Here is a 14,845-nt window from a genome sequence, read left to right on the forward strand (position 1 = left end):
AGTAAGAGCAGTATGTAATTTTCAATTCATAAAAGTATGTCATATTAAAAAAAAAAAGTTACTTTGCTTTTATTTTACCTGGGATTTCCCTGCTTCTTTCCACATTTCAGGATTTAGCATATTCCCTCAAAACATAATAAATTTTGATTCTGTAGCTTAAGGGATCCATCAGTTAAAATGTTAGTCTTTCATCTTTATTACCTTCCCATTAAAATGAAAGAAACCGGGACACACTTCAGTTTAGAAGAAGCAATTTAGTTGGTAATGTCCTTACTACTCAAGTCTTTACAAAGAGAGAAAGTGCATTATTGCTTATATTTCACACATCTATCTGCATAAGAAGCAACTAAAGCTTTCAGACACATACGATGTTAAATTTAATAATATTCTTTGATTAGATTATTTTATTACAATATTTTTCCATTACCAGTCATTTCCCGTACACATTTACATTCATAAAACCTGCAGGTTTTCCTTTGTTTGTGTGTGTGTATATGTATTCATAAAGCAAGGAAAAGACTTTCTGGTTTGCTACAGCTGTTAGAGCCGAGAAGAACAGATTAATAACTAGCCACCACGTAGGACTAGGTTTTCTTGTACGCTGCACCAGTAACCCTTTGCTATAATGAGGACACAAAGAGGCTCGCATCAGGCTGCTCCTCTTCTTCATAACTCAAAAGCGTCACAGTGGCAATAGCCTCTAGTGCTATTTGTCTTTAGTGCAGTTGTGACACTTCGGCATGATCCATAATTTGGCAGCTATTTACCGTGACATTTCCCTTCAGTGCAGCCATAACATTCAGTGAAGCCATTATTTGGTTCCATTTACCATATAAATTGTATTGTTGTGCATGCATGCTAGCAGCTACATTAGGTACCTGAAAATGAGTAAATCTTGCAAAATAGATACTAACAGTTATTCAGCAGAGAAATTTCTTTACTCCTCAGACAGAAGTAGGAATATATATAATACCTGCAAACAGTACTGCAAACTTTTCCTTGAGAGGCTGTAATTATGTGTATTTACATGACACAGCAGTTATTCATATCCACTCTTCAAATGTATACTTTATACACACACACGCACACGTACAGATAATATAGCAAACTACTGCTCGGTAGAAACCTAACTTAATTCAAAAAGGTATTAGGAGATTCCAGCATAGCAATTAAGTAGGAAGCGTATCTGTAAAATGTGCTGAGGATTGCAGGCCAGGAGAGAGCGAGTACGTGTGTGTCCATGCGCGTGTGCGTATGCACACATGTGACAGACTCAGGGAAAAAAGCCAGCTCTTCATCTAGTTCTTTGTTGTTTTTCCATGGAAGCATATGTGTGTAGGAAAGGGAAATTCTGTTACTAGCCTCAGCAAACAATGCCAGATTCCTCTGTAGCAAATTCATTTAGAAAGGTAAAATTAGGATGTAGTGCTAGCAACCACATCTCAATGAGCTGATATTATTAATAGTATTATTATTTAAATCCCTGCTCTCTACATATAGTATACTTAGTACTTCCCAGGCAAATGTATTATTATTTTTAATCATTTAAGTCCCCACTGTGCACACAGCTTTTAATACACCTTTTTTGCAAGCATATTAAGTGTATTGTTATTAATCCCTTGCTGTGACTCTACAGTATTTCTTTTCCTTGTATGTTCAATGTCCTATCATCATTTAAACCTCTCAGTGTGTGCATGCCATATACATTTTCCTATCCATCTAATATTTAAACATTATTTAAATCCATCACAGCTTACTTATTCAAAGTCAGCCCTGCTCCCATAACTGTAAGTTTGCAGAATATACTTTTAAATAAAGACACGTTGGCTTTTTTCCCCCTGCAAAACAAAAATTATTACGCATTTTGGCAGAAAAGCCTTATCCGTGTGTTTCAGAAATACTTTTCACCCTCTCCCCATTGATAATGCTCTCTTTCAGCAACCTAAACGATACAAGTGGTATCTTTAAAAACAAAAATGATGACTTCATTCTGGATTCATTCATGGAAGAGCTAGCATGTATATCCTGAGTCACCCCTTCAGCTTAACATGGCCATTTGATGAAAAAAACAAGCCCAATGGCCGTAGCCCAACCCAAACACCAAACGGGCTACGAAACAGTACACTGGCCATACAAGTTCTGCACATAACAAATTTAAACTTTTTATTAACGCTGTAATCAGTATGAAAGTTCATATGTGTGTGTGTGTGTGTGTGTACACCTTCCAAAGGTTCCTCTCCTGCTGTATTTTGATCAGTGAAAGAGCCCGGGGCAGTTGCATTAGTCAAAGTTATATATGAAGTAACATATTAAAAAGAAAGTAGAATGCTGTGTGTCCAACCAGAATCCTGTTACAAGAAGAATTTTTTATAACAAAAACATTTGGAATTCAGTGCCTCGGAAACACCTAAATCTATTGGACTGACAGTGATGACACCTTTGAAAATCAGGCCACTTGGATGGGTTTTGGCACTTGACTGCAGGAACTCAGTTTGAAAACTTATTACCTATGCAGCTCTTCTGTGCGTATCACACATGTAACCAATTGTGTAATATTTATTTTTATTTTGCCCTAGTACATCCCAAAAAGACTTTGTTTTTTTTCTTAAAATGCATTTATTGACCAAGGGCATGGCCTTTTCTCTGAGTAAAAGAAACCATGCATCTAGGAATAAAATAGGGAGAACTTTGTATGCTCTGATCTTGTACCGTACTTGAGTGTTTGCATCTTTCTAGCATCCAGCTGGAAGGCCAATGTACCTTTCTAATTATGCAAAACACACAAAACACCACAACATTTGTAATATTAGAGAGGAAAGAGAAGTATGTTTCTAACAGCAGATCTTGGTGAAAACAAAAATCACAGTGGTTTGATGCTCAGCTTGAGTAAAGGAGAAATGCGAACAAAGACTCAAGCCAGTTTGCCTTTCCCCAAATCCTCCAAAGTGGGACTAAACCCAGCAGGCAATCACGTCCCAAAAACGGGACAGTTATTTGTTCCACACAATTCTTCACGATGCTAATGACATATGCACTAAAATATTACAATAAAAATACACTGAATCAGAGTTAAAAATACTTTTTTTACTGCCTGTAATACTGAGTAAAATATAAGTTTTTCCTACATGTTACTTTTAAAAATGTAATGTACAGTCAGTCCTGAATAATGCCCAAAAATTAAGTTTACTCCAGATTTTCTCCTTCAACCCCTAGACATTATCAGGCTATCATTACGTTTATTATTAGGTGTATGATCTTAGGAAATTTCCATCTCTCCAACTGCCTACAAATGTATATAATTTCAAAAGATGCAGCAAAATTGGCCTTTAAGATCTGAAACGTTTGCTATGGAAAAAAGATATAGACCAAGCACAGTTTAAAGTATTTTATTGTTCTGGAAAACATTACGCTTCTAGCTGGAATTCCCACTGTATGTACCGTCAATAATATCTATTAAGTGAGGAAGAATTTTCAAAACTTTACAAAACCTTTTCACTACACCCACAAGATAATCTATGGCTGAGAGTTAGCACGTGTAGGAGGTACTGTGACTGCAGATTTAAAATGGTCTTACTGTTTGTAAAAGGGCTTCTGCAGAAGCAGTATCTGGTAAAAGTAGAAGTAGCAGCCTGATTATGGGAAGTCACATCAAGAATCATTGGTCAAAGAACCCTGCAACACAGAGATTATCTACAAAGGAGCTAATCAGTGAGAACCGTATCAATATCAATAAATGCCACAAATATTTAAATACCTTTTTAAACTTTATTAAATCTTCAAAAAACATACAGGACCTGAACATGCGTGAACATGGCTCAAAACCCCACTCCAATCATCTCGTATTGCTGACTAAAGGGAAGATCGGACAGTAAACAGTAACGGTCGCAAATGAAAAGGCAAGAAAATGAAGTTATGTTGCAACCTGTAGTTAAAGATTTAAAAGAAAATTGCACAGTTGTTTATAGTTACGAAAGACATAATTAAAAAAGAAGTCAAGTTGCTTTTCTTAATATTACTGACATGTCAGAATTGGAGGATAAATGTTGCCTGTGTAACCAGTCAAGGAATATTACTATGATCCATGATGCCACTGAATTATGATTATCGTGTTTGTGACAAAAAATGAAGAGCATAATTTTTTTCCAGAAACTTCAAGAGATTAATAGAGCAACCACAAAATACAACTCTTTACTTAGTCTTGTTCTAACGATTTTATTTTTAAATCAGGGAATCAAAATTGCTGAAAGATTTTTTTTTTTCCCCTGAGCTGAACTATATATAAAGTATTATCAAGCCGGTCTGACAGACTAAATCTTCCTTTGCATCAAGACTTATTCTGTCAAGAACAATGTTCTTATCTCACGCTAGCCTAAGCGACAGAATCAAACACAGGCCCATTAAGTCCATGCTACAGCCACCAATTTAAGCACTTTTAAGAAGGAACCCCCCCACACACACACCTTAATGCTGTTTTTTAATATAATATCCATTACTAAGCTTAAAGAAAGAAATTGTTTCTAGTAATTCCGAGGCATAAAGTGCCCATTTTCTCTCTGCTGATTTATATCATTGTTCTGTTTTTACAGCTTACTGTTGACAGAGTGAGGTAATTCAACTACAATTTTTCCAATGTTTTTTCCCATGTACATGTAATCTACAGCACGGAATACAGACTCCAAGCCAGTGAACTTGCCCTCCGGAGACATGTCTCCAAAGTCCACCTCACAAACCAGGTCTCCTCTTTCATACATCTTGAGCAAGTCCTTCAGAGCCATTTTGTATTCGGAAAGGTAGTGGTTCAAGAAGAAACCCCGGATGCTGGCAGACTTCTTCAACAGTTTTGCTGGCAATAACTCCGCTTTAATGGGCTGGAGGCCAGTAGGGTTTTGGTAGCCAGCGATAAACCCAATAACTATCAGGCACCCTTTGGTAGCCAAGGAGTTAAGAGCCAAGTCAAACATCTTTCCCCCAACAGATTCATACACTACATCCACACCTTCGGGGTAGTCCTTCCTAAGCACAGATTCAACATTTTCAGTTTTATAGTTGATTGTACGGTCACAGCCAATGGATTTCAGAAAACCACCCTTTTCATCACTGGAGCAGGTTCCAATTACATGGCACTTTGCCGCCTTTGCAAGCTGCACCGCAAACTGGCCCGTTCCTCCAGCCGCTGCTGTCACCAGAACCTTCTTGCCTTCAGACAGCTCTCCCAGCTCTTTCAAACTGATGTATGCAGTAGCGCCACTTACCATTAAAGTAAGAAACTCAGGTTTCACAGAGGGTAGAGGAACAGCTTGTTTGGCAGGCACAACTGTGTATTCAGCAAAGGAACCTGCCTTCACATAGGCCACAGCTTGACCCACTGTGTAATCAGCACTGGCACTGAGTCCTAACGCTACCACATCACCGACACCTTCAAAACCTATATCAAATGGGGGTTTAACTGATGCATCGTATCGGCCAGCCGAGTAGTTTATGTCAGATGCATTAATGCCGACAAATCTAGAAGAAAACAAAAATGTATTAACGACATTTATTCCTTACCAAGTCTTTGTCATATGAGAAACCTTCAATTTAAATTTGTGGGATAAGTATGACACTTTTTTTTACCAATTATTGGTATATTTGAATAATGGGTATACTCCAGAGACTACTTCCATCAGACTTCTGTAGTTTTCATTGTGTTACTACAGAATCAAAGATAAATTTCCTGAAAGAAAAAAACAAAAAAAGCCAACTTGTATTTTCCTCAGGTCCATTTGACCAAATTAAGCAAGCTAAAAATAATTCTGTACAAGATTAAAGGATGGAAATTAATTGACCACTTTATACAAGATGTGGAAACACTGAAGAATAAAACGTGCAAAGCGGTAAATATGTGGATTCTGGCAACAAATTTACATTTTTGAATATAATAATACTGTTAATGACTAACGATCATATTAACTATCGATGTCATTTGCAAGGTCATGTTACTGTAGGCAAGTACGTTTTAATTGATGGAGTCACTACAGCAAATTTGCCTTTTGATGTAGCTAATGTCAATGTTAAAATATTTTTCTTTATATACATTACTTGCAACACATCAAAACAACCTTGCACAGAAGGACTAAAATTATAAGACTGAGTATCAAGTCCTACTGACCTCTAACAGGTGAAAAGGGACGCTAATTTTAGTATTATTTTTTTAGGAAAAGATAGAGACATTCTCACGACTTGATTAAGCACTAGGAGATAACACCTAAAAGAAAGTTATGATCTAGCGTAAACACAAAGAATATTGTAGTAACACTGGGATTTTTTTAGACCATGAAAATATCTCTACAGAGGAAAGGGAAGAGTGACGGGGGAAGAGTCTGTTAACTGGAAAATGTAAAAAAAGAGACACATACAACCGAAAACATGAGGACTTTTACAACTTGTGGAAGTGACAGCCTGAAAGGTGGACTTGATACCATGCGAAAGCTGCAGAAGTATGCAAACAGGGCACTTTTAATTGTTGCGGTTAGCAGTAGGCTCGAAGCAGACACTGTGTGTAGCTTTAAATTGCTTGCACACGGAGCAAGAAGAACTAAAACCACTTCGCTCATTTTGCTTTCCTTCACTCTTTATAGTGTGGGAAGCCTCAAACTTTCACCAGTGTAATGGGTTACATGTAAAAAGACACGTACGTATAAACGTATCCACGAATAAAACAGGTGAAAGTGGCTCTCGCTCTTTCTAGTTCTGCCTTTAATGCACTGCGGAGCCGCAACAAAAAATGCCCGCGTCTTGTTCGTAGAGACGAACAAATCCCCCGTTAGCCCGCTTTTAGGTAACTCCCAGACAGCGCTCCTGAAGGACCCAGAGAGAGCGGTGACGGAGCCGCACCCCGCGGCAAGCCATGCGCCTCGGGCGCCGGGGAGCGGGCCCGGCGCGGCGCTGGCCGCCTCCCGCCGGCACAGCCCGGCCTCTGCGGGAGGCCGCGGCGGAGAGCTGCGCTCGCCGCCCCCTGCTCCCACCCCTGCGCCCAGCGAGGGGCCGCCGGCAGCTGCCAGGCCAGCCCCCGGTGTGTCCCCGCTGCCCGCCGGGCTGAACTGTCTCCCGTGCCCCCGCCGTGCTCCCGGCCGGGCCGCCGCTCCCGAGAGACCGCTTCTGTCCCCGGGCCGGCGGGGGTGCGGTCCCGCCCCGCCCGGGCCGCCCCGCCGCTCCTGCCTGGGACTGCGGGGGCCGCGGCGCGCCAGTCGGCGCCGCCCGGCCGGGTGCCGGGCTTTCCGCGGAGCTGCGGACGCAGGCGGGGGATGCGGGGCGCCCGGGGCACCGAGCCCGCCGGCCTTGCCCCGCAACGGGCGGAGCTCTGCCGCGGGAGAGGGGCAGCCCTGCCCGCCGCTGCCCGCCGCGGTGCGGGCAGGGGGCCCGGGCGGCGAGGGCCGCGTGCGCTGCCCCGCTGCGCGGGGGACTCGCCCCCCGGCACACACAGGCATCCACGCACGCACAGAGACACAGACACGCGTGCGACACGCACCCGCTGTCTCCGCGGGGCTGCGGGGCCACGGGGAGCGGCTCTCCCTGGGCGCCTCGTCATTAATCAATACAGCCTGCCGTCCAGTCGTGTTGTCGTCCGTCCCCCCCCGAATTTCTTTAAACTCCCTTTTTACTGTGTGCAAACTCAAAACTGTTCGCAGTGTACAGGCCGCTTTTTTTTTTTTTTTTTTTTGAAAAAAAAAGGTTGTTTAGTCTCTTCGATTGCTCGCACATGAAAACGATCGTACGCGTCTGGATTAAAACATATTGTCTAATTTGCCTTGTCATTGCAGCTGACAGAGGGAGGTGCTGGGATGTGCCCGCAGTTTCTTAGATTATTTTGCTTCTAAAAGGACGAGTAAGTACGATTTACGAGTTGAAGATGAGTTTACTAACTTCTGAGACTGAGAAAAGGAGAGCGCAGCAGCAACAATTGCTTGGGGTGCTGGCGGGTGTCGGGACCCCTTCCAGCTCTTCTACGCTGTCCTGTTTTACTTTCTTATTTACAATGTACTATTTAATTTAGCAGTTTCTAATTAAGGCTTGCTCCTTCCACATCTCAAACCTGAGGGGGAGGGGGAGCTAGAGATTGTCTTTTCCCAAAGGAATTACACAGATTGACTCACCCGTTTTATTTATACTCAACAGTGTTGAACCCCCTCGCATTGTTTATTACGGAACACAGGAGGACACTGCCGAGGGGAGGGAATGCTGCTTTTCCTACCACAACGAAGCGTGAGACACTAAAAACCAGCACCACAGCCTCAAACACAGACAAAACAAAGTCATCCAAACCCCTACTACGCAAGAAAAACATTATTTAGACCAAACACTCGGCGAGAATAGACCTGCACTTTTCCCACTGTGACCCATTAGTCCCTGGTTCAAAAACTTTCACACACCCCCTCACCCCCTTCTCTATAAACTTTTTTCCCGTCTTCCAGCCCAATAGTAAATCGTTGCAGGTATTTTGGAAACGAAACGTGTCACTTCCTCACGAAAATCTCGAAAATCCCCCAACAGCTTTAAGAAGGATCAAATCTTCATAGCCTCTGGGTCCTTCTCCTGCAATAAAACGGAGGAACCTTGCTCCCCGCCTCCAAGACAAAAGGACATACGAAGCTTAAATGGCTTCGTTAAGGATTTTTTTCCTCACCTTTTCCCCTCTTCCCCTCCTCCACGGAATCGAAGTGAACAAAAAACAAAGTGCTTTAAATCAATTTCTAGTTTTGAAGAATTTCTGAATAAAGGATGGATTATTTTTTTCTTTATAAAAAAGCAGAAACAAGGCTTGCCGGCTTAGTTCTCTAAAGGAGAAGAAAGAGGGGAAGAAAGCTCCCCTTAACTGCATCTTATTTTAAAATGTATATCCATATGGGAACTTGGCACATTCCAATTTCCCATTCCCCTAAATCCAAAACCAGATTTTATTGTGGTATTTGAGGATTGTTTTTCATAAAAAGCTCAAAGCAATTAATACTATTCATGGGCACGAGTGGGACTAAAATGAACAAATCCGCAAATGCACCCTTGGAACTCGAGTCCTTTATTGTTTTGGTTTTCATTGTATGTTTCCACCTATTAGAAAACGTATAGTTGTATTTAGGGCTTGCTTTTTTAAAAAAAACTAAATCAAGTCAGGAACTCATCCTTTCTGGATGGGAAAATGCTTCCCCAGAGTGACAAGAGAGGGGGAAAACATTCAGAACTCGCTTCCTGCTGCAGCTCATGTGCAGAGAATGTTTTTCAGTAATGTGATCCCATCTCTTCTGTGATATTCCCCAGAAAATAGCAATAAATAGAGAGGAAATGCCACAGAACCCCAAATAATGCAAAAGGTATACACTCTAAATCTAGACTTCATCACTCACCTCTCCCACCCCTCCGTCCCCACTTGTGCATGTGTGTCTGCACAGGAACATGTGTGTAACAGGCTGATGTGTTAACACCCAGTAATTGCCCGCCTGAGTCTGTGGAGCAGCTCCTGCCTTTGGTCTGGTACAAGCTCTGCGCCTCGGCCCTTTTACCATCAGGCGTGCGCATCCCCCTGGCACCCAGGGAGCCCACCCAGAGAAGGGAGGGAGGGAGGGGAGGGAGAAAGGAAGAGCTATGCTGGAAGCCATATTAAAAAAATGAATAAATTTAAAAAATTCTCAGTAAGGGGGTGGATGAGAGAGACTCCAAGTGCGGGGAGGGGGGGAGCATTTGAGAAACAAGGATGCCACGCTGCCTTGCATTACCCGAGACGAGACTTGCTACTTGTACCTCAAGTCTCTCTACCTCTTCCACGAAAAGGAATTTACCTCCAGCCTGATGGCCGTTTCATGCCATTACTGTTTCATGGTCATTAGTGGATGCAGCAACACAGTGTTTTAGACTTTGAGGTTTGGAGGGAATTTTGGTCTCAGAAATCCTAGTGGGAGGTGTCAGCAACGGATTAAAGTGCCAAAAAGTGTTCTCGCCAGCTCCTGGAGGAGTCCCTGTTCTTCTTTCTCCTTGACCCTTCTTCGCCATGTATTTCTGTGTTACGTATGGACACACGCTAGAGATTACACAGAGGCACATCATACACGCATAGTCACACACTAGCTGAACGGAACTTCCAGCATTGTTCTCAAGCCAACTTAGACTTAACACCTTTAAGCTGCAAGGAAGAGCATGGCAAACTGCGTGTTCCTACGATTGCCTTGCTTGATGAAAACCCGAGAGTGCTGCTCTCCTCTGTGCCAGCCACGCAGTCTGCTCCGAGGTTCACAGAGTTTCAGCTTCCCCTCGTGGGCAGAGAAACCTCTGAACTTTAAAAGGCTTACTTTTAGCTCAAGGAACGACAACATCTAGGAAGGAGCCACCGCGAACAAACCGGTTTATGGAGACAGCTGGGGGGGAGGCACATTTTTGTCCTCAGTCTTCATTTCATGGCGATCTGCTCACCGCGCCGGACGTGCAGTCCTAGCGCTGGGGCAGGATTTACGGCGTATTATTGTTAAGCAAAATGTCACCTCCTCACTCTCCGCCCGACCCGGCTCATGATCTAAAAGCCGCCAACAACGGCGGGCTCGCCTCCTGCCCAGCAGCGAGGCCGAGGACGGCCGGGCCGCTGCTGGGAGGCCGCCCTGCCCCCTCTCCGCCGCGCGGAGGCGGGGGTTGGTGCCGTGGGGCCGGAGCTAGCGGGGCGGCGGGCCCTGGGGCCTCTGCCTGCGCGGCGACTCACGGCGGGCTGAGGGCTAGTGGCGGGCGGGCCACAACGGGTCGCGGCGTGGGAGGGGGGATGTGTGTGAAAGAGAAGGGCGTGCGGAGCTGCGTACGCGGGGCGGCACGCGCGGCAGGACAGCGGGAGCACAGGGCTGTGAGGCGCTACCGTCCCCGGGAGAGCCGCGTGGGCGCGCCAGCCCGCGGACCGCGTGCGTGTGACGAGTCCGGGCAGGGACCTGGCAGGGACTCGCAACCGCTTCCCGGCGTCTCACTCCCTCCTGGGCGCTCCCTGAACGTGAAACTCGCCTCTTCCCCGCCTCGGCACAGGGGCCCTGAGGTGTTTCTCCTCCTCCGGGCAGGCGTACGCCAGGAGCAGCGCGCACACACTCCCCCACCCACCCGCCGGAGAAAGAGGAGGAGGAGGAGGAGGAAGTGTCACCCCCACACACACGTGGATGGGGCGATCGGACCGTAGCACCAGCCTTTCAAAACAACAACAACAACAAAATTAAATTAACAGTCGCCAGATGGCAGCTGGCGCAACTTTGGAGCCGGTCTCCAAAGTAAGGGAGCGTGTCTGAGGGAGCAGGCCACAAGGTGCGAGAAGGCGGAGGGGGCCGCCGCGGGGCCGGGCGCTCACCTGTTCCTGACAAGGAGGTCTCCGTCTCCCGGCAGTGGCACGGGCGAGTCTTGCCGCAGGGTGACCGCTTCCCTGAAGTTTTGGCTCAACTTAGTCACTACCAGCTTCTTCATGGAGCTGGGGATGGACGAGCCCTGGAAATCCAGAAAGTGGCGGGAGTAGGACATGTCCAGGATGGGCCGCGGCCGGCTGCCACCGAAGTAGGACCAGGCGGGACCCGCCGTGGCGCAGGACGGCTGCTGCTGCCACCGCCGCCACCAGCACCGCGGTGCCCGGGAGCTCAGCAACACGCCGTTTTTTGCGTTAAAACTCATGCCCTGCCTCAGCTCTCCACTCCCCCCCTCGCTCGGGAGAGCTCCAGCTCGGGATTCTCCAAGCAGCTCGCAGGACCCACCGCTACAGAGTTCCGCACGCAGCTATTTGTGTATGTAAATAGAGCCTTGTGCAGCAAGCTGCAGCCTGCCTCCGTCCTCCCCACCCAGCCAGCCCCTCCACGATACGGAAACGCCGCCAGAGGAGCAGCGGCAAGATGGTCCCCCGGCAGCCAGTCGTCTTCCGCCACCGCTAGCGTTACCCAGGAGCAACGGTGGCCCTCTCCCGCGGCCGGCCGTCCCGCAAGCACGCCGCCGCTGCCAGCGGCTGCGCCCGACCCGCCTCACCACGCACACACGGGTACTGCCTGCCCCTGCCTGCCACCGCCGCCACGCCTGAGGACGGCAACGGGGGTCGTGCTCTTTCTGTCAGTGAGGCAGATGTACGGAAGCCTGGATTTTCTCCTAAAGGTTGCTTTTAATTTGCACGCTGCCTCTGACTAAGGGATTTAAAGAACAGGAGAGAGAGAAACACGCCTCGGATCCCCTCCCCCCTCGCCCCGTTCTTTAGTTTACAAAAAGAGGTTATCTTTCTACCAAAAAAAAAAAAAAGGAAGAAAGCAGGATAAGTTAATCAGATCGATAAAGGTTAGAGAAGTGGAGAGAAGTTGCGGCTCATCTTCTCATGTTGTTATTCGCCGCCGCCGACGAGCCGCTGCCTGCGGGCGGAGGCTCCGCCCCTTCCGTGCGAAACGTTCACTTCCTCGCAAGGTGGTACGAATCAACCCCGAGCCGTTAGCAACTGCGCGCGGGCGCGGGGGCCGGGGCGCGCGCGGCGGCGGCGGCGGTTGCGGCCGTTGGGGCGGCCGAGGCGCGGGCTTCCACGCGCGGCGCGTGAGGGGATTTTAAAAAGGCGGAGATCTTCCCGCCGCCGGGAGAGCCGTGCGGGGTGCCCTTTGCTGGGCGACACCCTTCCCGCCGCCCTCCTGCCGGGAGGGGACGGGTAGCGGGCTGCGGTCAGGCTGTTTGGGTCAACCACCCCCTGTTGCTGCTAGACTCTCGCGCCCCCCCCCCCTTTTTTTTTTCTTATTATTAAAACCAACCAAACAAAAAAATTGCCTCTCGCTGTACGATACGTTCGGGAGAGGGAACCTACGCAGGGTAAGCGACTGGGTCGAGGGACCAAAGTAAATGTTCTGATGGAGCCGCCAATTCCAACTTAGTACAACTGCGCGGAGGGAGGGAGGTAACGTAATAGAGATGTTGCACCGATGTCGGAGGAGCTCACGTGTAATTCCTAGCTTTAACTCCATCCTGCCAGTATAAACAGCTCATTGCTTAATTGTGCGGTGTTAATAATTAAAAGCAAAAACAGAATAAATCCCCTTCTGCCCGAAAGAGAGCAAAATTGCAGCTCCCAGTGTTTCAGGAATCAGCTGGGTGGTTTTTATTTTCTTTCACGACTTAAAAAAAAAAGAAAGGGAAGAAGAACCCTTCTGTTCTTGCAGTTAACATTATATAAATCCCCAGACACATACTGTGCAAAATCTATTAGCAGCATGTTTCATATGCTGCCATTCTTGCTCTGCAATCTGTTGGTATTTTAAAGTAAGGATGAACTGTAATCTCCCACAAATCATTTTTAATTCAATGCCGGGTAGACGTGTGCCATGCCGAGGTATCATCGCCTGCTTTTTTTTTTTTTTTTTTTAAGTTTGCTGGAACAAGCCCTCTGCTGAAGTTAAACCAGCACATGCGTCTTGCACAGCACTTTAGAGCAAGTGGATTATAATAACAACCCCCTCAGCGCGTGTCTCACATGAGGAATCTTTTATGCCGCGCTGTATTAAGACTTCTTTTTTTGTCATATTGTTTAGCTCTGGGAAAGGAAGGGGGGGAAAAAAAGAAAACAAAGCAATTAAAAAGATTGACAGGTATGGGTTTGTGTGAGACCTATTTGTAATTGTCAGGGTGACGTGGGCAAGAGGAGGAGGAGTAACAAACTGAAGCAGGAAAAGCAGCTCGATGCGTCTGTCTATCAGTTGAGGCTGTCTGAGAGCCCCGGGATGCGAACGTGTGTTATATTTCAGTGAAAAGAGAAGAGAGGGAGAGTGGATCTCTTTCTCTCCCAGGAGTTTAGGGGGGGGGGACAGTTCACGTTAATCTCTCCCACTCAGTGAGTGTCTTCTCATCCTCCCCCCCCCCCCCTTCCGCACACACTCTCCGGGGTTTTTCTTGGTTTTGGCAATTTTTTTGTGTGTGTTGGTTTTTTTTTCTTTTTTTTTTTCTTCTGTTGCAGATCAAGATCAGCCAAAAAAAACACCAATATATATATATCCATGATTAAAAAAATGTGTTGGCATTATATTTAGTATCAGAAGAAGCTTCGATTTGTGGAGGAAAAAAAAGGGAGAGCAAGAGAGAAAAGTAGTCCTCTCCGGTGGTGACACTGTTTGATCTGTGACTGTTTGGAAGGTGGAGGAGTGACTGACATTTCCCATCCGGTGTATATGTATGTATGGGGGCTTTACTCCTTTTTATTATTTGCTTTCTTGCTCTTAGACTAAGTGCTGGGAGGAGAAGGAGAGACTGGATCGACCTCGTTTTTTGCACAATGAACAAACTATTATCAACGCAATAAAAAAAAACCAAACCCAACCAACCAACAAAAAAACAACCAACCAAACAAACAAAAACCCCCAACAACAACAACAGCAACAGCACCACCACACAAATCCACGAGCCTGAAACCAGCCAGCGAGAAAGTTGCGCTTTGAGACTCTTTGATCTCGGAGGAAGCCTGAGAGGGGGGGAGTGACTGAATTTACCGTCTCGCCGCCGCCGCTTGCTCGGCTCTCCGCCGCGAAGGAGGAGGAGAAGACGGAGAAGAAGTGATTCAGGAAAGGAGGGGGAGAAGGGGAGAGAGGAAAAAGAGGAAGAAAAAAAAAAAGAAAAAGAAAGGAACGCAAGAATGATAATGGATTTGGGCTGCAGATTGAACTGATCAAATCATATTTAATTTGCACATCTCCACTGGCATCTTCCCTGCTGCTGCTGCTGCCGAGAGGACTGAAGAGCTTTGTCTTATAAGGAACTTAAAAGAGAGAGAAAGAGAGAGAGAGGAGTGCGTGTGTGTGAGAGAGAGAGAGGAAAATTAACCTTGTAAATGAAAACATTTCCTAAGCAAGTTTTTGGA

General features: G+C 46.2%; 2 protein-coding genes across 2 annotated transcripts in view; one reads left to right on the top strand and one right to left on the bottom strand.

Moving 5' to 3' along the window:
• Positions 1-4,580: 4,580 nt before the first annotated feature.
• Positions 4,581-11,652, bottom strand: PTGR3 (prostaglandin reductase 3; the record flags this gene model as incomplete). The annotated part of the gene is made up of 2 exons (XM_082014999.1): positions 4,581-5,505; positions 11,339-11,652. The coding sequence occupies 2 exons, from the start codon at positions 11,650-11,652 to the stop codon at positions 4,581-4,583; spliced, it is 1,239 nt and encodes a 412-aa protein (XP_081871125.1).
• Positions 11,653-11,855: 203 nt separating this feature from the next.
• Positions 11,856-14,845, top strand: part of TSHZ1 (teashirt zinc finger homeobox 1) — a gene marked incomplete at its 5' end in the record, with an annotated part of 56,723 nt that continues 53,733 nt past the window's right edge. The window contains one exon of the mRNA XM_081996836.1: positions 11,856-14,845. This exon is cut by the window's right edge and continues 498 nt beyond it.

The sequence above is a fragment of the Phaethon aethereus genome (assembly GCF_964289735.1).
Source record: "Phaethon aethereus genome assembly, chromosome: 2".
Classification (NCBI taxonomy): domain Eukaryota; kingdom Metazoa; phylum Chordata; class Aves; order Phaethontiformes; family Phaethontidae; genus Phaethon; species Phaethon aethereus.